General features: G+C 40.3%; 1 protein-coding gene across 7 annotated transcripts in view; it reads left to right on the forward strand.

Annotated features, from left to right (window-relative positions):
- The window catches only part of nbeab (neurobeachin b), a 200,757-nt gene that overhangs the window by 69,330 nt on the left and 106,981 nt on the right, over window positions 1-24,446 (forward strand). For 4 of the 7 annotated variants that reach the window (XM_005455018.4, XM_025898038.1, XM_019367748.2 and 1 more), the window contains exons 14-30: window positions 8,079-8,158; window positions 8,921-8,983; window positions 9,359-9,456; window positions 9,888-9,980; window positions 12,450-12,558; window positions 12,660-12,741; window positions 12,847-12,970; window positions 13,581-13,773; window positions 13,928-14,917; window positions 15,828-16,045; window positions 16,296-16,449; window positions 16,802-16,810; window positions 17,256-17,436; window positions 18,375-18,493; window positions 19,093-19,200; window positions 19,477-19,645; window positions 21,281-21,713. In XM_005455018.4, the coding sequence (XP_005455075.1) occupies window positions 8,079-8,158; window positions 8,921-8,983; window positions 9,359-9,456; window positions 9,888-9,980; window positions 12,450-12,558; window positions 12,660-12,741; window positions 12,847-12,970; window positions 13,581-13,773; window positions 13,928-14,917; window positions 15,828-16,045; window positions 16,296-16,449; window positions 16,802-16,810; window positions 17,256-17,436; window positions 18,375-18,493; window positions 19,093-19,200; window positions 19,477-19,645; window positions 21,281-21,713 (3,223 nt within the window). The remainder of the gene's footprint in view (window positions 1-8,078; window positions 8,159-8,920; window positions 8,984-9,358; window positions 9,457-9,887; window positions 9,981-12,449; window positions 12,559-12,659; window positions 12,742-12,846; window positions 12,971-13,580; window positions 13,774-13,927; window positions 14,918-15,827; window positions 16,046-16,295; window positions 16,450-16,801; window positions 16,811-17,255; window positions 17,437-18,374; window positions 18,494-19,092; window positions 19,201-19,476; window positions 19,646-21,280; window positions 21,714-24,446) is intronic. The other 3 variants (XM_025898037.1, XM_025898039.1, XM_019367747.2) reach the window with 2 other exon arrangements.

Below are 24,446 nucleotides of genomic sequence, written 5' to 3' on the forward strand. Positions count from 1 at the left end.
GAGCCTATGAAGCGTCCTAGATCATTTTGAGCAAGTTCATTTTTTCTCCCTTTGATGTGGATTTAGGATTTGATTTGATGGAGGTTGCTGTTTATGTAAACTCCTTCTCATCCATCCGAGGGCTCATCCACGAGAAGCTCGGTGTTTTCGAAAGCAAATCATTGGTACCGAACCAATCACAATCATTGTGTTCAGTCAAAAGCCTGCTATCAAAGCGTCTTCCTGAAATGGCAGCAGCTCCCCCTCATTTGAAATGACTCATCTCCACATGGAAGCGCTTGCTTGTCAGCTGTTAGGACCGTGGCCATCACAGGAGATGACAGTGAAGCAGACACACCATATCAATATTGTCATCCCACTCGGGTGCTTAGTGTGGGTGTTAGGTCTCTGAAACCTGGGCCAATAGCATGACTGGCATCCTCAGTCTGTGAAACAACAGCATGTCACCAAGCAGGCTGTGCTGGGAGTGAAAGTGCCCTTGAACTGTCATTTCCTTTTTGCTATCCATTATTCTTTACTGAAACTATCTGTGTCACAGTGTAAGATTTGTTTTATGTTGGATCTTAGAGCTCACTTTATACTGCACCAATGCCCAATGAAATTTACTTGCTGAAGGTTGAAGCTTGTATTCTGACAATGACAATGTCATACTTGTTGTACAATCAGAGGCTGTTTTCTTCCAAAAATCATGCTTCTCTACCCCCAGCGTTTCCTGCGGCACTGATCATTTCTTACTAATTCTCTCAGGCTGTTACAGAGCTGGCTGAATATTGCAGTGTTTTTTTCTGTATATACCACATCAAGGCACTTTGCCTGCATCCTTGATACTTTACTAATGGGTGTGATCCTAACTGATATAATTCTAATAGTGGTAGTGACATACAGACTGAGTTATGCTCACCATTTCTGACTTTATTTAGTTCCAGATCACATCAGCTCACACCAGGTAGTGTCCCTTATTCCTTCCTTTGTAGATCAAAGGATGTTAACAGGATTCAAGTAATGAAAGTTCATCCTATGTGGGCCAGATTAAAAGAAAACCTGAATCCTTGACCTTTACTGTGAGGAGATATTTTGGCATTTTTGATGCCATGATTTGGGTACTATTTTTATTTTTAATAAAAAAATAAATAAAGAAAAAATACTAATTATTAATCCAGAGTTATCTGTTTTAGTCATGAAACATTTCTTTCCTGATGGGAACAGTTTATAACAGATCATGGGCCACAAGGGATCACTGAATGAGTATGAAATTGTATAAATCACATGCTATGACTTTTGCAAGTGTGGAAGCCAAAATCCCTTTAAGACATTTTTTCCCTTTAATTCTCATGTCCTGTCTTGAGTTCATGTCCTAGGACCAATGTTCCCTCTAATTTTTCATGTGTCTGAGCGAACACACAAACTCCCTGAGCGGTTCCTTGGACCACTGTGAGCGACATCAGACGTGTGCACTGTGGTCACGCCAGCATCTAATCCATCCAAGTTACATGGTTTATTAAAATAATCAAATTACAGCATTTACATGTATGTTAGACTACTTTTAATTAACTGCTTTAGCCCACTTACAATGAAAATTTAAAAAATCTTGTTCATGACCTGTGTAGTATGTTAACACTATTGGAAGTAAAAATAACTTGAACTCCAATTTTGAAAACACACTTTCTTTCTTTTTTTTTTTCTTCATAAAGCTCTGACTTGTATTATGAGTCTGAGTCTGTGGTCTGGGAGAGAGTCCTGTAACTCTCTGTCTGCAAAATACAGCATATAATGACCAATGTTGGGCAATTAATTATATAGTTACTACTTCAAAAAAGTAACTCAGTTTGGCAAACAACAAAGTTTTTTGCAGCTATTTTTTTTTTTTAATGCAGCCAAGGCGTTTTTTAAACAAACATTTCAAACTATTTACAGAACAATCAGCTGTTCTGCATCAAATCTGATGCCACACAAATTATTTGTGCCACTCCAAAAAATAATTTCTGTCCACTATGAGATAAAGGAGAACAACAGCCTGATACCTGCAGGCGTGACAACAGGAGATGTATCACTCCTGTAACACCTGTAACATTCAGCAGCCGCCTCGTTGTTCTGACACACCAACAAAACTATTGACTACACTACACACTAACTACACACTAACTACACAAGATTTGCGCTAAACGTCTCAAATCTCTCACATCTCAGAACACCGCCGTCACTCCTAAAACTCCCCCCCCCCCGTTTCTTAACAACTAGATGCCACGTTGCCATATCATTTTTTGATTGGTCGACACGGTACTTTTTTCGACCAATAGGAAAGGGTGGGGGGGTTTTTGGTTTTGTTTTTGCTCACAGGCGGAGAGTGCTTTCCAGCGTTTTCCTTATAAAATGCCGTTTTTACCGTTTCTTCCCGCAGTAAATATAAACAACGACAGTATTTAGGAAGAAAACCAAACATTGCATATATTTTTATCATAACTCTGGTTTTACGTGGCCTATCAACACAATTTAAAAACTGGTATGAAGTCCACATTTTTTCCGTCAATTGTTCCGTCTGTCCTGCTCACATCTCCAATGGTTGTACACGTTGTCATTACTGTGACTTCACTGCACATCAGCCACGCCGCTTTGCTAGCTAAAACTCCGGTGTCGGCACATAAGGACGCTGTCATAGCCTGTCAACGACGTTGATTGGCTGCGTATATACGAATGTGAATCGCATTATTGGCTGGACTATAGGATAAGGTGGCATCGCTCTAATCCCATACAAGAGCAGCCAGTCACTTACTGACTAACACTGCAAAACAGAATTGTTAAAGTTTTAATTTTAAGTTCAATTCAGGTTAGATTTTTTTTGTGCGCAACGCAGATTTTCTGTGCGCAGAGACCGTGCCAGCAGTGCGCAATTGCGCACGTGCGCAGCTTAGAGGGAACATTGCCTAGGGCAATGAATTCTTTTCACCCTGCCATCAAAGAGATTTTATCATAACCTGTGTTGAACAGTCTGTTCACCAATTTGTAATAAGTTACTGTGATGCTAAAATAGCTTGTTTAGGACATGTTTCTATCCTAAACTTAGGAATTGTAGTTTTTTTGCATGAGATTGTTTCAAGAGCAAGTTTCCTACTACTCAAGTTTAGAACTACTCTTACTTACGATTATATCTCACTGTAATTTCTTATGACACATTGCTTTTGGCTTTGTCAAAGTTGTCCCAAATGTTGGTACATTGCAGCAGTTTAATTGAGTATGACATGGTTGGCATCAGAGCCATTGACATGTCAAAAGGCATCGATCTATGCTTAAAAACCACAAATTGGCACCACCAGTGTTGATTTCCTGTACCAAATGAGAGAATGACGATGAGATAAACAGGTAGGAGCAATCCAAGCATTTCAACTCATGTGGTAAACAGTGAGCAGAGGTTAAGAATAAAAATGCTCTAGATTTACCAGTCTATCCCAGACTTTGACTTACAATCATGGGCATTGCCTTGTGACTCAGATAATTGAATGCCTAGATGAGGCTCCTTCACAAGGTGTCTGTGCTTAAGGGGGACAGAGCTGAAGTACACAGGGAAACTAGAAAGTCTATTAAATTCTGTTTCGGCGTTTCATCATGCATCAGTACAAAATTAAGATTGATCCAAAAAGTACACTGGAGAAATATAAACAAAAAAATGGAATTTAATTGGCACATGCAGCAGTCGCTGCTCAACAAAACTGTGAATAAAAAGAGGTGTGACAAAGACATCCACATCTGCACTTACATTTTGTAGTCCATACTTGTCAAGCACATTCCTCTGCTGAGTTTTTTTTTTTTAGCTAAGCTTTCCCTAAATACAGACTTTACAAAGTGTAATTATGGTGCTGATTGTCGTTGTGTCCCTGGTAGACTGTAATGGGCTGAAATAATGGTTGAGATTCTATGGAAGACATCTCAAATGGATCACCTTTTTGCTGTACGTAATTTTCCGAGTGAGTCTGGTTTCATTGATCTGTGCATCTTTTGGCAGGTCAGTTTTTCTCTCTGTCCTCCTAAACTGAAAAATGACCAAACAAAGATGCATACAAAAAGGGAGAGCGCCAAGCAGATAATGAAGTGTTCAATTATAGGACACAGAGAGGACGTTTAAAACGGATTTCCTCCAGCTACTCGTTCTTTTTCTGGGAGTGCCTCCTTTTTTTTTTCCTCAGGTCTTAATAGAGAGCGCTATCAAATTAAAGCCATGTATCATTCGGTTATGCGCAGAATCAGTGCAGACACTCGTAGACAGTTGCTCATTGCTCAGCTTCTGTCAGTCTGTGACATGTACCCACAAGCCAGCACACAATTTGTCTCAATCTATATCATTCTCCTTTTGTCTTTGTCTCTGCCTTGACTGTTTTACTAAATAATGAGTAATGAGATGGGCAGCAAAGTTTCTTGGCCATTTACCACATTCGCTTTAATGTTATCCCCATTATAAGAGAAATCACCAGTTACAGACATGCAGGGATGCTTCAGACGAATAATATGATCAAGAGTTTTAGATGAATAGTTTGTGTGTGTGTGTCGTCCTTAAGGGTAAACCACCAGAACCATGTATCTTTGGTGAAGGCTTTCACTTCTTTCATTGGTGTGCTGTGTCACATTTACAAATTTATACCATGAAAACTCAACAGAGCACATGAAGGGATAAAAAAGCTTTTAATATCAATAAACATTTGTCTGTAGCCTGTCTGCAGTCTGGGTTCTGTTTACAAATCACATTTGAACAATCTTTGGTGGAGGAAAATATGTGGCAAGCAGAAGAGGGATGGCATTACATTTACCATCATGCTGTTTTCATGCGAGGAGTGGGTCTGACTAGGTAACTGAGGGGCACTGTGCACACTCATAGGATAGCAACCTGTCAGGCACAAGGTAGACCCACTCTAAAGATTATCCTGCTTTTATGGTCCTTGTGGATGCCAGAATGGTTTCAAGTCCAAAAACTAGCAATTGAGACAAACTCATCAGTAGTATTTACTGATATCATGGGGCTCAGGAGCTTAGGGCTATTTTCACTTAATTTTGAAACCATTTAAAAGTTGAGACTGGAGGAGTTTCCCGTCTCTGGTACCAGAACGAGTTTTTGTTACTTCTGCATTGTTCAAACAACCCCCACCTTTGCCCCAGAGCTAAGTCAGTAGACCAGCCAACGGGTTCTCAGATGTGAAGTGCAGTTGGGTGTGATATGGAAGCCTTGGACATTTAAATGTTTTCTCTGTCGTGTTTTTCTGTCATCATTCATACACTACACTTTTTAATCTTTGAATTTAGGTGTTTTTGGTCTGATTGCCACATATATCTAAAATTGAGCGCCTAGCCATGCGGTTTGCCTTTATAAACATTTGTGAAAGATAGGATGTTGTCTCTGAATTTGAGTGTAGTATGGTAATAGGACACTAATATTGCAACAAGTCGGTGTGAAAGTGAGGCAGTAATTCCTTCCCTCCTAGATATTCTATCAACTGCAAGTGCTTTTCATAGAATGTCAGTGCTGAGGCACGTATTGTGTAAACGTCACCAACTTTGCCAATTTTATTATGCCAGAGGGTTATTATAGCAAGATAATATAAGGCACTTGCAGAACTAATAATAAAATCTTCTGTAAATTCACATTCCTCTACAGCACTTCAAAATGCTTTCCAAATGTCCTCAAACGGACATTTGGAAATATGACTTATTACAATGTTTGGTTTGGCATGTTATAAAAATATAGTTCTAAGTTCTTTACCCTGCTGGTAGTGTGTCCCAGCACAGCTGCAGCTTTAAGGCATTTTTCATTTTATTGCAAGCAGACAGTATTTACAAAAGAAGCACATTTATTTTGTAAAACATCAATATAGAGCCACAAGTTGCTTTACCCTTTAGTAAGGGCAGGACTGAATTGCAGTCTGTCCCAATGAAATGTTTCCTTATTGCAGTTTAAAGTGATTATTCTCCACATGCCATAACAAAAAAGGTTAAACCTGGGTAAAAGATGCAAAAGCAACTCATGGCTAAATTTAAAGGAAAAAGTGAGTGCTACTGCAGATTATTACATTATGTCAGAATTTGTTTGTTTAGAAACATTCATTCAACAAATGACTTTACTCACTTTTCTATTGAAGCCCTTGTACCAATAGATGTCACACATGTTTTTGTGCATGCCATAACTTTGTTATTGTCATCAGTCATAACCTGAAATTAGGCTCCTGCATTAATCACATGGACATAAATCGCTTTTCAATAAAGGCTTTCTCCTTGTGCCCTTGGGACGCAGGAAGTAAAGCAATCTGTGAATGAGAAACAAGGGCCGTTCAGAGCTGCTGAGCATAATTGGTTGCGAATAACTGAGATGCGGCGGCTGTAGTAATAATGTTCTTATCGTCCCTTCTATGTCAGACTCTGTCCCTGCCCTGGGTTTTTGTCTCTCCCTCTATTAATCAGTGTCAGGATGCAGCGGCACTTACCATCATCCTGCAACCTCAGCGAGCCTCATCATTGATTACATTGACCGGTTGTTGGAGCAGGATGGTCAGTTGTCTACTGCAGTTGTATCTGTCATCATGGCATGGTCCCCATTTCAAATGAACATGTGTTCTGCCAAGGTGGAGGTTAGAGTTTATCAGGGCTGAGAGGAGAAGAAAGACAATGAAAAAAGTATCAAATTTTCCGTTAAACACTTGTGTTTTTGTGATTAACCCTGTTACTGTCATTTTTACCTGTGTAAATGCAACAGATTTTGTCAGTGTACCTTATTGGCTACATAGGATGAATAAGAAATGAACTGTATAGAGATATATATATATATATATATATTATATATATATATATATATATATATATATATATATATATATATATATGTATATATATATATATATATATATATATATATATATATATATGTGTATATATGTGTATATATATATATATGTATATATATATATATATATATATATATGTATGTATGTGTATATATATATATATGTATATATATATATATATATATATATATGTATGTATGTATGTGTATGTGTGCACCAGATTTCCTGCCTTTGTGCTACAGTGAGAGTTCTGCTAATCCTAAGGGGATTGGCTTGTATTGTCATAGGCGGTAATGTATGCCACATCCTGTATTTTCTGATGTGTCGGTCTGAATAGCTCTGTATTGTTGTGATCTGCCTGTTGCTGGAGACCATTAGAGTGTTTGCTCATGAAAACATGTTTTGGTTAATACAGAAGAGCTTATGATAATGAGCAGTGGCTGATTGTGTCAACATTAATTCTTGTGCCAGCCAAATCACTGCAACGGGAGCAGCTCTTTGATACGACGGTTAATCAGTGTTTTTTGTCATTCCTGGCATTCTATTTTATTTACACCTGGTGACAGCACTTAGCTCATCACATGTTGACTAAGTTAGAATGTGAGGCTAACTTCAGAGTGCCAAAGTGACCTTAAGTTGGCAAAGGCATTTTGCGTAGATTTAATGAGATGTTGGCAGGTGTGACGGGCAGGTGTGACAGAGGTGACCTTGGGCTGGCTGCCTGGGTACTGTGTTGTGGCCAAGGCCACGTGGGATACACAGAGTTTGGATGCAGTGTGGATGATGAATACGTTTAAGATGAATACTCCAAATGAGCCCTCCCAGGCTTAAAGCATAAAGCCAGAGTACGTGTTCTGCTCTGATGACAAAGTGGGAGATTGGCTGTATGCCCAACACTAGACTGTTGGTGAAACTTTTCATCCACACACTGAAGGTGAATCCAGTGAATCAATAAAGAACATCATAGACCAAAAACTGTAACAACAAAACATACCCAAAATAAATCTAAAAATAGGCACTCGTGCTTTAATAGGCGCCCCAGCTTTTTCTCAAAAGCCCAGAGGAGCAGAAAATATGACTATAATGAGAGAAATATTTTAAGGTTATTAAAAAACATCAAAAAGGAACTTGCAGATAAGGTACAAAAAAAAATCACCAGTAAAATATTAAAAATTGAGACAAGACTGGAAAATAAATGACAGGAAGATGTTTTATTTGGTTCCTGTACCTCCTTTCTCATTTTTATCTCTCCTTTCACAGATGGTCCAAGGCCAACCCAGAAAGAAATAATTTCTCTGCGGGCATTCATGCTTCTCTTCCTCAAGCAACTCATCCTGAAGGTATATCCCACCTGTCTTTGTGCCTCATAGCTCCTCACACGGCTGCACTGAGAAAATATGGAGATCGTTCCTCTGTTATCCTTTAATGTTCTCCTGGCCTGCTCCTTAATAAATTCAGGAAACTAGCTGGGCATGAAAAGTTTAATGGTATCAGTAAAAAGAAAAAAAGACAGTTTTAATAATTATTTCATCATTGCGTGAAGATATATTTGTGAGTTTCAACTTTACAAATTGCTGTTTCTCTTTGCTTCAGCTAGTTTTTCTTTATTGCACGCAGGTTTGCTGACTGTTGTTGACAAAATCAGACCCTTCAAGTCACCACTTATTAAAAAAAATAAACAAATTGCGTGAAAATCATTACTAAATTACAGTTACTGCACACATATAAATCATTTGATTAGGCTGTCCAGTTATTTATATAATATAAGTTGGCATGTTGCTGCTTACATCCTATGATATTATTTTTTTCTGCAGTTAATTATCGTGCTCGCATCCAGGGGCAGGGAAGAAGACGTATCAAATTTTAACACCGAGCAAAAATCAAGTTTGGAGTTATCTGTCTGTTCAATACGGTTTTGTTGCAGAAACGAGGTGCATCGATCGTAAACCCGTTCGGAGTACAACAATGAAAATTGACACTGAAGATGCCAAAACTCTTGTGTTTCACCTCAAGCAATTTCAAACGAATTGATGGAAAATCATAAAAGCTCTGAAGCCTTTTTTCAGCCTCTCTAATATTTAATTTTCTTTGCACTCTTTCAGGATCGAGGTGTGAAGGAGGATGAGCTACAGAGCATCCTCAACTACTTGTTAACAATGCATGAGGTACCTCTGAGACTCTCGGCTCCTAGTAAATTAACTCAGTGTGTTATTGTATCACTTTGCTGCTCTAAGCTTCGAGGTCACAGTGCATTTTCATAATTGCTCTTCTAGAAGCGGTTTATTTTTATTTTAACACTTTAACTGCCAAATTAGTTTGCAACTGACGTTGCAATTTCTGATGTGCAAAAACTGGTCCCTGCTCTTGTACTGATTTTTTTATCTTGTATCAGAGTCTCAGTTGTATTCTGTAATTGCAGTTTGTTTAAATTCTGCCTTTACTGCACTTTTATTAGTCTTAATAAGGAGTCTTTTTGTTTAGAAGAAAAGCTGTGCTCTCTGTTTTTCTAACTCTTTCTTTCTCCACTGGATTGACTGCAGGACGAGAATCTGCATGATGTGCTGCAGCTGGTGGTGGCCCTCATGTCTGAGCATCCAGCCTCTATGATCCCTGCTTTTGACCAGAGAAATGGAATACGGTAAGCCCCTCAGGGAAAGACTCTTTGCTGTTCAGGCACAAAATGAAGAGGTGATTTCGCAAAATAAACCTAAGCACCTAACGCTTGTGCTGATGCTGTGTGCCTGTGTGGTGCATGAATAATTCATATGTTCAATGAGGGAAAAAAATATGCATAGGAAAGTAACAATATTACCATATTGATTTCACTGTATGTGATGATCAAACTTGCCCGATGTGATCCTATAAAATATAAATGCACACAGTGTAGCATTACAAGTGAGTTCTAAGGAAATTGCTTGTGTTTTCCGTAGCAGATTTTGATGCTAATGTAAATTCATTCTGAGAGGAAGCTGTTGTCTGCTAACCGGTGCAGAGCCTTTTTATCATCAGGGCGATACTCTGTCAAGACCATGTACTGTCACCAGTTTTCACTGCTTGTTTATATTGCAGGGTAATCTACAAGCTCATGGCCTCCAAGAGTGAAAGCATTCGTGTGCAGACCCTGAAAGTCCTTGGGTACTTCCTTAAGCATTTGGGCCATAAGTGAGTTAACATAACTTTGTAATTCCACACACTTATGCATTTTATAGTGACTAATCTAAAGCTTAATGAAACTTAATATGTAATGTTGTAATATCTAATATGCAATTTAAAAATTCCCTGAGACTTCTTACATGATTTAAATTCAATCCTAGTCCCCTTTAGGATGAACTTTCTGTGTACCTCTGGACTGCTTACATTTGAATTGCACCATTTAAGAACTGTTATGGTCACATGCTGTTGATTTAACTTCTTTGTTAAACTGGCCCATTGTTCATATCAAGAGACAAAATCCCCTCTGTGCCAAAGCCTCTATGTCTCACATTATGTAAGGAGCATATCTTTGAGCATACTCATCATCTGAGGTTGTGCATTGAATTCAGCCCAGTTCCACCCCCCAGATTGAGGCTACAGAACCAACCCAAAGTTCCACTCTACCAATCTAATGTGTTTAAAGGCGAGGCGTGCTTTCATGCCATCGTGCAGTGCAGGAGCTCACAGCAAGTTTTTTGGTTTTTTTGGGCTGCATCAGCACAATTTTCACTCTACTTACCAGATTTGCCTCCCTGTGTACTTCAAAACCAAAAACACAATAAAGTTAAAGAGGTGCTGTTTTTACACAGTGGAGGATTTCCACTATGCAAAGCAATTGCCCAAGTAAAGGTGTCCAGAATGATCTAAAAATAGCAGGAGTGCTGGGAGCATTGCAGGTGGATATCTTGGCTTTTTTTGGTTAGAGTCCTGGAACTTTTTAATCATGCCTCATATAAAATGGTTTTAGTTTTGTTCATGCCCGTGTCCAATTTAAGATTTCATAGGCTGGTAAGATAGAAACAGAAAAATTCTAAATTAGGTTTTGGAGAGAGAGAAGTATCATCTGTTTCTGCAACACGGAAGAGCCAAAACCTCTTGACTTGATGCCAGCTTTGCAAATGTGGGTGCACTTCCTTGTTGAACACCTGAATTCTTGGCAATTTGCCCGTAAACCATTAATTCACTTGAGAAGGGTAGAAGAAGCCCAGGTTACCGTCTCACAGTGTAAAATAAATAATAAAATACTCACTAGGATATCAGCATATGATCAGTATTCTGGACATTAGAGGGGAAAGAGAGTGCCTACGGGTAGAAAGCTTATGGTTTAAAATGCAGGTTGCAGGGAAAGATATGCGGGTGGTGAGTTAACAATAGCGGTGCATCAGTTAGTGTTACTGGTGCCTGCTGAATGGAAAGAAATGGCAAGCATAAGCCTCAGGCGCAATTGAAAAGCCTAAATCCTCACGTTGCCCTTTAATAGCTTTCGCAGAAGGTAATGCACAGTGGCAGTTCCCTATAAGCGCTAGTGCAGCTCATAATGGATTAAAAGGGTTTTCTTGAGGTTATGAGTCTTTAATAATAATTTGATTTGTTATGTATATTCATTAGCACGGTGATGGTAGATATTGCTATTCTGTCTGGGTTGATGGGTCAACCTGATAAACAAATAAATTAATTCTACAGGCAGTAGAAGAAAACTGGAAAAAAGAGCACGAGAGAAAGCAAATACAAGATATTTGCACATTTTTCAAGTGCAAGTTTTGCTCAAATCCCAGTTTTTGGTAATAACTTCAACTGCTCACTCCGCAATCATAAAACTAAACATTTAAAAATCCTTGTGAATATGACATGGGAGGTTTATAATGTCAGATCTTAATGTGCTTACAGCTGTATGATTTCCTTATCTCTCTAATAGCAGGGTATTTAATCTTTTTTCACTAAATAGCTCACATCCAATTCCCATATTTTAAACAGTGTGCCTAATATTGTCTCAACTGCTAGTTTAAAGTGGCATTGTCTGGATTTACATTCATGAAAGCATTTACAACAAAGCTTGTTCTTCTGCTTTATGGTGATGGTAACTGACTGTAAAGCTCAGCATGCTATGCATCATCACTCTGCCCTTTTCTCCTAAATTTCCATATTTATACAGTTGAGAGAAATGCTGCTCTCCAAAGTGTCCAATTTGCCAGCCTCTATAAAATACAGATTTTGAAATTTATTAGGAAATTTCCAACTTGTCTTTAGTCAGAGTAAAGCAGCTTTAGGTTTGCATTGTGACAGCAGTCCTTATACTGTTTGCCCATGCAGTTTGTCACTGTTGAACCAATTCACCTGTGGTATGCCTCTGTTGCATCTTGGAGCCTTTCCTAGTGACAGGATAACTTCGTTATCTTACACACCTCCAACAAAATTCCCCCAATTTATGACAGCAGGCAGTTCCTGACACTTGTCTCCAGAGCCTGGCTCCCCGTGGGTGAGAACTGGGAAGCAAGCTGACGGCACTCACTGATCCTTTCAGTGGCTTAGGGAGCTCTAAACAAGCCACTTTCCCATTATGCCGGTGTGTGTGTGTGTGTGTGTGTGTGTGTGTGTGTGTGTGTGTGCGTGTGCGTGTGTGTTTGTGTTTTTTGTGTGTGTGATTGTGTTTATCTACAGGAGAAAGGTGGAGATCATGCACACACACAGCCTGTTTACTCTCCTGGGAGAGAGGCTCATGCTACACACAAACACTGTGACTGTGACGACCTACAACACTCTTTACGAGGTAACAAAACATTTTCCACTCCAATGTGCTAGCATTACTCCGACATTGGTCTTTATGTACAGTATGTGTGACTGACGTCTTTTCATCGCCCTCTGTGCCAGATTCTGACGGAGCAGGTGTGCACGCAGGTAGTTCACAAACCTCATCCTGAGCCTGACTCTACTGTCAAGATTCAGAACCCAAGTGAGCCTGTTCTCTGTCACAGTCCTTTGCTTTCCAATGTACTTGATTATCTAGCAGCATAGATAATACCTGCACATTTTTGTGTTTGGATGGATGTGATATCAGTGATTCTCAAGGTAGTAGCGACTTTATTGAAGAGCTCTGCCCCCAGCACAGAGCTGATGGAGGTTCGTCGCCTATTCCTTTCGGATATGATCAAACTGTTCAGCAACAGCCGAGAGAACAGACGGTGAGCAGAATCAAGCCACCTTCGCCCTCCCATGCCATTAATTATCCTGCTGGTTAATGTATCAGCCTATTAAACATTACCATCTTTAATTAATGCTAAATCATCTTTGGACGTGCATGTGTTCTCCAGCAGATGTTTCTATGACAGTTTTTGGCACTTGCTCATTTCTTCTTTCTCACTTTTTCACTCAGATTTGTCCTTCTCATATCCGTATGCACACTATCTTAGTGCACATAGCAATTAGCTTACCGACCCTAGGAAACCTCTGGCCTAAATCAAGAACACTAATTAGCCTAAATTAAAAGGTCAAAATGCTGTGGCATGTCAATCTGTTGATCTAAAATAAAGAAAATAGTTCATGTTTTTTGTACTCTGCTCATTTTTTTTATATATATTGGCAATAAAATAACAATAAAATCATTATAGAAATGGTCAAAAAAACATGATTTGCTCTTTTGGTAGAAACAAGGATGTAGGAAAGAAGCAGAATATTAATTGGTTTAAATTATTTTATATCACCAGTCCTAATTAGAAATGTAAAACTAAAGGTAAGAGGATTAAATACTTGCCCTACGCAGATTGTATTAGCTGACTGATGTGCCTTTTGCAGGTGTTTGCTTCAGTGTTCCGTTTGGCAGGACTGGATGTTTTCTCTCGGCTACATTAACCCTAAAAGTACTGAAGAGCAGAAAATCACGGAGATGGTGTACAACATCTTTCGCATTCTGCTTTACCATGCAATCAAGTACGAGTGGGGAGGATGGCGCGTGTGGGTGGACACACTCTCCATAGCCCACTCAAAGGTGAGTGCTGTGTTGTACAGCAAAGAAGAAACACTGACCTCTGCCGTCCGTGGAAACATTGCTATTCATTCGGTCTTGTCTCCGCTGTCAGTTCACAGCTGGCTGCATCATAAATGTGTAGCTGATGTTGTCTGTAAAACTGACCTTTTTATAGGTGACATATGAAGCACATAAAGAGTACTTGGCTAAGATGTATGAAGAGTACCAACGTCAGGAGGAGGAGAATATTAAGAAGGGGAAGAAGGGTTTGGTCAGCACCATCTCTGGTCTGTCTGCTCAAGCCTCTGGCATCAAGGGTGTGATCGAGATCAGAGAAATAGATGATAACTCCCAGACACCTGAGAGTGAGACAGAGTATGAGAGTTCAGACTCGCGCAATCTGCTGGCTGAAAGTAAAGTGTCTGAAGAGGGTTTCAAAGGAACAGAGGGTTTGGTAGATGGAGTCCGGGTTGAAGTTCATGATCTCCTGGTGGACATCAAGGCTGAGAAGGTGGAGGCTACGGAGGTTAAGCTGGACGATCTGGACCTATCCTCTGAACCTTTGGGAGTATCTGAAAATGGAGCATTGGTGGAGGTGGATTCCCTGTTGGATAATGTTTATTGTGCTGCTGTGGACAAGCTAAACACTAATGTTAACAGTGTGCTGTTGGCAAAAGGCAGCATGGATGACCAAAATGTAGCCCCTCTCATTACCCTAGATGAGGACAGCATCCCTCACAGTAACAGCTTCCTGTTTGGAAAGGTGGCAGGCAGCATGGAGGACAAGCTACTGCATGAACTCAATCCAAATGAGCCTTTGGTGCTTCCAAGCCCAGAGCCACCAGTCCACAACAGTGCCAATACTGAACTGAGCCTTTTAGTCCACATGACACGCAGCTCTTTACCCAGTATACTGGAGAAAGATGAATTTGAACTGCAAACAGCCCTGGAGGGTATCAGCTCTGTTTCCGGTGCTGAGGCTGACACCTCTTCTAAAAACCCAGAGGTGACTGAGGGGACAGTGGCAGCTGAATCTGAAGGGGACCTCGTGTCTAATAAGACCAGCAGCGGTGTAGATGCGACAACCAACACTTCTGACACAGAAAAATCAGATGATGGCAAAGACAAGGACACGAAGAAGATTCAGACTACAGCCACCACCCAGGTTAGTGTGAAATTAAATCATGTGGTTCCCTCATGTAAAATAAGATTTAAAAACAAAAAGTTTAAATAGAGGAAATGGTAAAAGTTCACTGACATGACCACCAATTTGAAAGCTTTTATCCAGGAGGGAATTATAACCGATGAATGAAATGATCTTGAATTTTAAAAAAGGTAGAGTTGAAAAAGAGAGGAAAGTAAGAAGTGAGGCTAAGGTCATTGTAGGGAAGCATTAGCCCTTTTGAACAGTTCTATATTAACAGGCCCACAGAGATCATTCTTTTCCCCAACTGCACTTATAATGGATACAGGAAGGCCTGGTGCACACAGGCATCGTCCCTCTGAGACTCGGGAAACTGGGCTGGTGGAATAGTTGGCTGAGCCAACATGAGGGTAGAAATAGACAAAGCATTATTCTGCAGCAATCGCCTGGGATTTATTCATTGCTCCCCTTATGAGCTGTGCTCTTTCTCAGAGGTCAGGATCTTTTGCTTGGACTGGGTCACTATGATGGAGGGCTTGTGGGGAACAGAGTTTATTTTTAAATCCTTTTCTGCTGTTGCATAATTGCTCATGTTGAATTTATCACCATTGCTTTTTAAACAGGGCTTTTGCAGCACCTTGCTGACTCATTCATCTTAAAGCGGTTTCGTGGTTCCACTGGGCTGCTTTTTGTTTTGGGGTTTTTTTTTTCTGTACCTGCAGGCGTTAAGAGGTTATTTGAGGACTCGGTATAACCTGGCAATTTATCATTTGCAAGTAATAGTATGACAGTAGGGTTATATCTGATTTTGGGCGAGCTATTGATCAGATAAGTACACTTAGATAATGTGCTTCAGTATCTCATGAATCTCACTGGCTGTATATGTGATTCCAGATTAATTTGTTTAAGTAATTAACTGGTCTTCAATCAGAGTCTGCATGGCCGCCTGATCACCCAAATGGAAAGGGACATACATGTGGATCTTGGCTTCAGGGGGACGCCCATGACAGAGGAACAACGACGTCAGTTCAGCCCTGGCCCACGCACTACAATGTTCCGCATCCCAGAGTTCAAATGGTCAGCCATGCACCAGAGACTGCTCACTGACCTGCTGTTTGCACTGGAGAGTGACGTCCATGTCTGGAGGAGGTGTGTGAAGTGATTTATGTGCACATGAGAGCCAGTGAGAGGGAGGGTGAGCATAGTGCACCTAGTGAAACTTACCCTTACTACCCCTTTACCAGAACTAACACAAAGTTTGATTACTATTTTAGGGATATTAGATTCTTATTCATCTGATTTTTTTGTTTCTTTGCTTACAGCACAGTAAATTGTCCTGTGTTTTATAGAAGCGAGTAACACATGCTTGCGTTTTTTCCCCTCCTACCTCTCTTTGCAGTCACTCGACTAAATCGGTCATGGACTTTGTTAATAGCAATGAGAACATCATTTTTGTCCACAACACCATCCATCTCATCTCGCAAATGGTTGACAACATCATTATCGCCTGTGGAGGGATTTTGCCCCTTCTCTCAGCAGCTACGTCTCCTTCGGTAAGTAAACTGACTTTAGTGAAGGGGAATAATGACATCTAGTGGTAGTTTATTATAACTGCTCCGTCTATGGTCTAACAATTCAGTTTGTACCTGTGGGGGATAAAAAGAATACTTGTTTGTGTTTATTGATTGGGGCTTTGTTTGTTCAGCTTCATCCTGCTATAATTAATGCTTGAGACATTATTTTGGCACAGTTTCTTATGCTTGTAATTAATTTCCCTGTGTGCCTTTCTTGTTTACTTTGATCTTTCTAGTACAATTATAAGATTTAATTTGCAGTCTTGAATTGAAATTGATTTTGATTTTATTTTTTTCCCCTCTTTCTTTTTTTTCATTTGTGCCTGTGTAGAGTACCAAGGTTAGTACTTCTATCGCTACTTTATTTGCTCTCGGTGAATTTCGCACTATAGTTATAAAAGAATCTGTCGTTGATTCGATCTGAATAGATCTGAATAGATATGTACTGCCCACTTCTGGTGTGTGCATGTGTGTGTGTGTGTGAGTGTGTGTGTGTGTGTGTGTCATTTACTTAAACTCAGATCCAATGCTCCACCAGTTTCTGTTTTTAATTCTAGCTCTACTTTCTTAGACACCCTATTTAGACCACTTATAAAATATGATGTTTCCTATTTTCTGGCCTAAATTTCTCTGTGGAAAATTCAGCCACATTCTGTACTGTATTAATAGATGTGACATGCCTACCTTTTCACATTTTTTGCACGTTTCCTTTAAATAATCACATTTTAACCACAGCTGGTGGTGCGAATGTGCATATATCATGTCTCCCTTGTTGCTTCTTCAAGACTGATTTAGAGAACATCGAGGCAACACAGGGCATGTCCTCAGAGACCGCCATCTCTTTCCTGTCCCGTCTCATGGTCATGGTGGATGTCTTGGTGTTTTCAAGCTCCCTCAACTTCAGTGAGATCGAGGCTGAAAAGAACATGTCCTCAGGCGGCCTGATGCGTCAGTGCCTCAGACTTGGTAAGATGGTGATCATACGTTTGTGGCCAGAGATGTGAATGAGTAAAAGTCAGTGCAGTGAGGTAGCAATTAAATTAACATATCTTTATGTAGTGATTGTATACTGAAAGGTGAATGAGGTGGAAAATGCCATGACGGTAGTCTCTTCACATATTCTGATAAATCCTCTAATCCATGAAAATCATAAAAAGCTAATTAATTTAGAAATGGTTTGCTAATTGTATACTAGATTGGAGAATGTTCAGGCTTTTGCTGCAGTTTCTATCGGTGAAAAATGAGTCACAATTTTTTGGGATTCAGAGCAAGCAGAGAGAGTCATTTGCAGTTTGATCAGGTTCTCTTTGCAAATGCTAGCCTTTTGTGTCTGTCATTAGTGTCTCATAGGACTCTGTGAGGTGCTCTCTGCCCATGTGCCTGTTTGCATGTGACATTTCATATAATAGAGATCAGATGAATTATATTTAAATAAAGAGGCAATAACAGCCTAAATTCAGAGTCACTAAAATGTGGACAGCTGTAAGATTCAGAGTTCAGATGTTTTGGATGAAGTATTTGAAACACAAAGTGAGTCAAAATCTGTCTGTATCTGTTTGTTCCTGTGGGTTTGTGTGTTGGCGAGCCTGTGTTTGCTTGATTGTTGACTCACAAGTTGTGCTCTGGGGGATAGAAAATAGCCTTCAGACTACACAGTGTCCTTGGTGCAAACATACAATTTGTCATCACAGGCTTCAGTGTGAAATCAGTCTGCCTGCTGATTTTACTCCTGCTATCTTTCCTGACAGCCTGGAACAAATAGTCATCAGAGATAACTGATTCGTTTCAAGGAGTTTGTGCCTTTTATTAACATTTAATTTCCACTTAACTCTCAAATAAGCCTATTTATCTACTCTTTGTGTGTGTGTGTGTGTGTGTGTGTGTGTGTGTTGGTTTGTGCGCAGTGTGTTGTGTGGCTGTTAGAAACTGTCTGGAGTGCAGGCAGAGACCCAGGGAAAGGGGAAATACGTCTTCCATTCTCAACAACAAGACTCAGGAAATCCTGCATAACGCTACCAGCAAGGTAGGATGTGATGCCACATATGACATGTCTCAAGTGTCCAAAATATTGCAGCAGCTAGTCTGATGACTTAGCCGCTAGAAATTAAAGTCCCCTGTTCTGTTTGCTGCTCCTTGTTTACAAATCCAAATGAATTATATAAAAGCTAAATTGAGATCAAAGTTGAAAAAATGTTTTTTGTAGGGAAAGTAAGCAAGAGTTTGATGCTGTACTGCTGATCTTTAATTCACTAAAATAAAATACAGATCAAATTTTCTTTGTTCATTATTGATAAAAAAAATTTGCAGCCCGTGGGGTGTGAACTGTTTTCCAGCTTTTGAAGTGATTCATGGCAAAAAAGCATGACAACCACCACTGTAAGAACACTTTGACCAGTGCTCATAATGTGACATGCGTAGAGGGACAAACAGTTCTTTGTATCATCTGAATATCCAGTGATGCTAAATCTGACTTTGAACCCACCATATCAGCAGATTTATTTAAGCTCTATGATCTTTATCTTTTTTCTAATCCCTAAAATAATCTGAAAGAAAAAAAATACATAAAGGTGAGCTTTGATGAAACAGAGTAGCATGTCACGTCCTGTCGTCTCTCTGCTTTAGACAGCCATAGAGACTCTCCCTAGTAACCTGTCTCCCATCAAGGACCCCGATCGCCTTCTGCAGGATGTGGATATCAATCGACTCCGTGCTGTGGTGTTTCGTGATGTGGTGAGTCCAGACATGTGTTTGTCACAAAGGTGAAGTAGTGAGTGTGAAAAGAGGATTCCACCCCTGCAGGTTAGCAGGGGTGGAATCCACAACATACTGCAATCAACATGCATGTAAAGCAAATTTAGAAATATGTTGAGAATATTTAGCTTACTCGCTGTGACTTTCATGCTTTGTATGTAAGATACTGTGAGAAGCGTTTAAGACACCAGCAGTGGATTGTGTCAAAATGCATATTCCAAATACAAAGTGGCATTGTGTGATACTTCTTTACAGGATGACAGTAAGCAAGCCCAGTTCCTGGCTTTAGCTGTGGTATACTTCATCTCTGTCCTCATGGTTTCCAAATACCGTGACATCCTGGAGCCCCAACGTGAGACCGTCAGGATAAGCAGCCAGTCAGGCCGCAGCATGCGTCAGGAGATCAACTCACCAACCAGCACAGGTGTGGACTGCTATGCCAGGCCTTTCTCTGATTAAACTTGTTTTTCTGCTCAGCTAATCTCAGTTTGAAGTGACTGTCTGATATACACAAATGTTAAGTGTCTTTGGTCCTTCTAGTGCCAGTCTATGAGCGCTCATTCAGTAAAATAACAGGGATATCCTGCTGCACTCCACTGACTCACCTATGATTTATTCATGAGCTCTGCTAATTGCACCGCAGCAAATTAAATGTGGAAGCAAGAACACTGGTGCTGGAGATGGTGGTTATGAACTTGAATAGGTATCAGCGTTCTCTTTGAAATGAAAGGAAGTACATGCCTCAAGTCATAAATCATACATTAAGTCACATGAAAGGAAATCAGTGGCTGGCTACAAAGGCTGAGCACAATGTCTGCTGCAGTGCCAACTTACTATTATGAAATGCACGAGTGAGTACACTTTATCAGCTTTAATTCACACAAAAGGTAAAGGGAATAAAAGAAACGGGAAGAGGAGAGAGGCCAAAGGAAACATGTAAGTTTAACACACTGAATAAAGAAAGTGAAGATGAGCAGCAAGAAGTTAAAAGATGAGAAAACGGCCGCATGCTGGCCAACTACTCTGGGTTTTTGGGGCACTGGAGCCAGGCTTGCTATTTTCAGCCCCATCTGTCAGTCCCCATTAGGCAAGCAATCCACCAGAGGAGAATGGGATCATAGAGGTTGCTGGGAGGAGAGAGGCACACTGCCGCCTTCATAAATTTCACCAGAAAATGGGGGAATTTTCCAGACGGCATGTGGCAGACGATTGTCTGATGGACCAGGAAGCCAGTAGACTTGCTGGCTAAATCAAGCCCTGTTGACCTCGTTAGGGGGCATGTGATGAATATTAATATGGCCACCCTTGCATCTAGGTTGCCGCTGGGTCAGGATGAGCTAGTGAGAGTGAGAGAGGCACCTCTGCATTTTCAGGAAAAATGAAAAAAGACTCGATCCATACATAGACCCTAATTTTAATGACTAAGTTCCTCATGTATGTAGAGATGCACAGTGCAGTGGGGGGTTTTTTAATTCCCAGAATACTAGCTCAAACTGTTAAATAGACATGACTTTAGGCTGAAGAAAGCTGAAGAAAAGGATTCATGCTTATTACCATGGAGGGGGGAAAAACATTATCTCACCAGAGAATCAGAACTTGTGGGTAAGAAACTGTCCTGGCATGTGGCTCTTTCTACACATGCTAAATTTACTATTTGGGGACGACTGTAAACTAAGCCATGGAATTTATCTGTCCTCACAAATACTGGTATCATATTTACTCAGCTTCTTAAAAACCATTAAAAATACCAATTTCTTCTATCTCAAGAAATTCTATCTTAATTTTATTTTGGCACCTGTCAGACTACTGACTGTGTTTTTAAAATGCGTGATATATGGTGCCCTATTTAGTGTAGAGATTGACACAGTTTGAATAATTAACTTGTTTATCCAGTAAACATTACATACCACACATTAGACCGTACTTATTTCTGACTCAGTCAGTCATAAATGAAAAAAATTATGACTAGACTTATCATTTATAATGAATGTACTATGTTTATGTTGGTAACGCTAGTCTCAGCCTCTTTAACTTTCAGTTTTCTGTGCATATTTTACAGAAACTGCTCCAACTTTTGAATGCAGTAAAGACCATCTTGTGCCATCAGAAGATTTCCACACGGAAAGCTTTCTTCCCCACACAGACTCTGGGATCGGAGAGGAGCAGGTAGCCAGCGTCCTTAATGGGTCTGACGTGGACCACAGCGTTGGAGGGACAAGTGCCGTGAATGACCTCATATCTACACTCTCCTCAGAGGTGAACAAGTCCCAGGAGAGCTTGTCTGAATCCTCCAGTGTGGAGGTGCTGAAACTGACCTCCTCTGTCACCAGCATCAGTCAGCCCAACAAGGGCATCAATGTCAAAGAGATTTTGAAGAGTCTGGTAGCGGCTCCAGTGGAGGGCATGGAGGCTGGGGTGGAACCTTTATCTTATCCAGACCCTGCTGCCAAGGCCCAGGCCATGCTGCCCATGCAGTTTCACTCCTTTGACAGGTGAGGAAGTGAATCATTTCTATGATGGTGCTTCAGTTTTTCTCTGCCAGCTAAATCTAACACCCCCCCCCCCCCCCCCCCCCCAAACAGCACCAAGATATTATTGCAAATAATCCCTCCTTTTTTTTTTCTGCATGAAAATCAATGAACACTCTTTATTGAGTTTCAGATTTGTCAAGGTGAACATTTGTTTTGCATTTTTTAAATGAAAGTCACAGTATCATTGGTTTGTCATTACATCACTGGATGAAGCATGACATTAGAACTTCATGTCGACTGCGATGGATTACAAAAGGGTTTGATTTTCATACTTTTAAGAAATAATAGGAAAGAAAAGATCTTTCCTAAAAAAAATTTTTTTTTGAGTTGAATCATTGGTGGATTTCTGTCAGTATGTTTGGGTGTGTGCAGCATCTTGAGCGGCTGCAGAACAGTGATGTAAATCCTCAGGGTTTACCTTATCATTCAGTTTATCACTAATGGTTTCTAAGTAGCTTGGAAGCTTGGAGCACATCTTTTTTTCATTTCAGGCCACTTGTATTGTATTCTTTCAACAAAGCAAAGGATTCCTATGTTTAAAAACAGTATCTGAGGCATGGTGGGTCTGCTGCAGTTTATGTAAATTCCTGGATTAGATAAAACCACACAGTAATCTTTTTGGATTTGTATGTTTACAAACCTGCTTCTACAGGGATTTCAAGCATCAGTTCCTCCGAACTCTGTTTCCTGTGGCCGATAAAGTTTTGAAATAATCATTTTTCATAAAGTAATTTAAGTTTGTTTGGCACAAACCAAAACTAACCCTTTCCTCTGGAAACCACTTAGTTGGTCAGAGTTTTTCACGTTCAGACCTCAGAGAGAAAGCAGAGGACCCACCGAGTCAGGAGCAACAATGGGGGCCTCCCTTCTCCTTAATGCATGCTGTTGCTGAGCTGGGTTGAGGTGAGCCTGATGAATAGGGGAAAAGATGAAGGGGTATGTGGAAACTGGACAGCTTAGAGGGTGGGGGTCTCCTGGGCGTTGATGACAGATTGAACAGAAGTGGCCACGCACCACACCGCAGCCAGCCATCGTCCTCACCGCTCACATCCTTAATGGAAAGTGGCAGCCTGAAATGAGTCGCCGCGGCAAAGAGTATTATTTTTGAAATGCTTTTACACAAAGGCTGCTGACCACATTTACAACTTTGTCTCATGCTTTTCATGTCACTCCCTCTCCAGCCTCTATTTGCTGTGTCTAATTGTTTGCCACCTGCCAGCGAAATGAACTGCCAGCCGTGGACGGACCTTTCATTTGTCTGTCAGGATGAAAATAGATTGGGAGAGACAACATCAAAAAGAAGGAGGGAAAAATGGCTGAAAGTGGAGTGCACAGAGGCAGTTGTCACAAAGGCCCCTCTGCTAGACACTTTCACAGAGGAGGGGTTTAAAGTCCTCGAAACCCGTATTTAAATTGATGAAAATAAAATAAAATCTTTACTTTTCCCATTTGCTGAAAGTCTCCAGATTTCAGATATTATTGGTCCTCTCTCTACATATTTGATTGTTCATGTGAAGAAGAGCAGCGATAACTGTTTTTAAATTAAATTTGCATGTGTAATTTTACCACAGCACATTTGCGCTGCTTTACTCCTTGTATTTCTGAATAAAGCGCTATTAGATTAGATTCCTACTCTAGATCTACAAAGGAGACATTTCTTTGGTCATACTTTACATTGCAGTCATCCCTCACAGCCGCAGACCTCATTAATATTCATTTCAAGATTAATCCTTGCTTTATTCTCTGCAACTCAATTAAGACAATCCTATTAATAAAATATGCACTAGATAATCTATACATGATTCATGAGCACTCGGCTAATGAATTATTCATCGTAAGAGTTTCATGTTTTCTCAACATACTGTAGATCTAATGTAATGCCCGCGCCATGCCAAAGCATCGGCAGGCCCCTGCAGGAACATATGAGGAAGGGGTGAATGTGGCAAAACAAGAGGACATTCACAAAAAGCCCCTGCAATCAAAACATGAAATCTGTCAATGATGTTTCACTGAGAACTATGAAGATCTGCTAAATAAATGATACTTGTCATCAGTGTTCTCCAGAGCACAGCTGTATCCCAGGAGATATTAATATTTCAGGAGGCTTTCAAGCTTTTCCTGGCGCTCTCTCATTCTCTTATTCTGTGTGTAAGTTTCAACTGCTTTTTTATTTCACCATTATTTTTGTTATTGTATGCTTGCTAGGTGGTTGTGACCAGGGCTGCACTTTCTGCTTAATGTGCAATTAAATCAGCTTTTTGAATATTCTCTCTCCGTCAAGAAAAAGTAGAGAGGTATTTTTTTGTGAAATTAAACATCGTACCTTTTCATATTTTGAGCAGAATCAGTAAAAATGTATATAAAATAAATTACCCAGCAGCCTGAAACGCATCCAAGCCAAACTGTGTTTCCCAGGGCATGTTTTACATGATCTATGACTGTAGATACAAAACAGCAACAACCGTCTGTGTTGTTTTTGTGGAGGAGGGATTTCTGGGGATTTGGTTCAGATGACAACAGGCTTAGCTCGTGACAGAGCAAAGGCCTGGCCTGTGTCACAGAGAGTAACTGCAGGAGATTGGACGAGACATTATCTGGCACCTTCACAAACCCAAAGGCCAACTGCAGACCCGATAAGGACAAGCTTTCCTTCTCTTCTCTGTCAGGGAGCTCTTGCAGAGCCAAGTTCACTGG

The sequence above is a fragment of the Oreochromis niloticus genome, linkage group LG14, assembly GCF_001858045.2.
Source record: "Oreochromis niloticus isolate F11D_XX linkage group LG14, O_niloticus_UMD_NMBU, whole genome shotgun sequence".
NCBI classification, from domain to species: Eukaryota; Metazoa; Chordata; class Actinopteri; order Cichliformes; family Cichlidae; genus Oreochromis; species Oreochromis niloticus.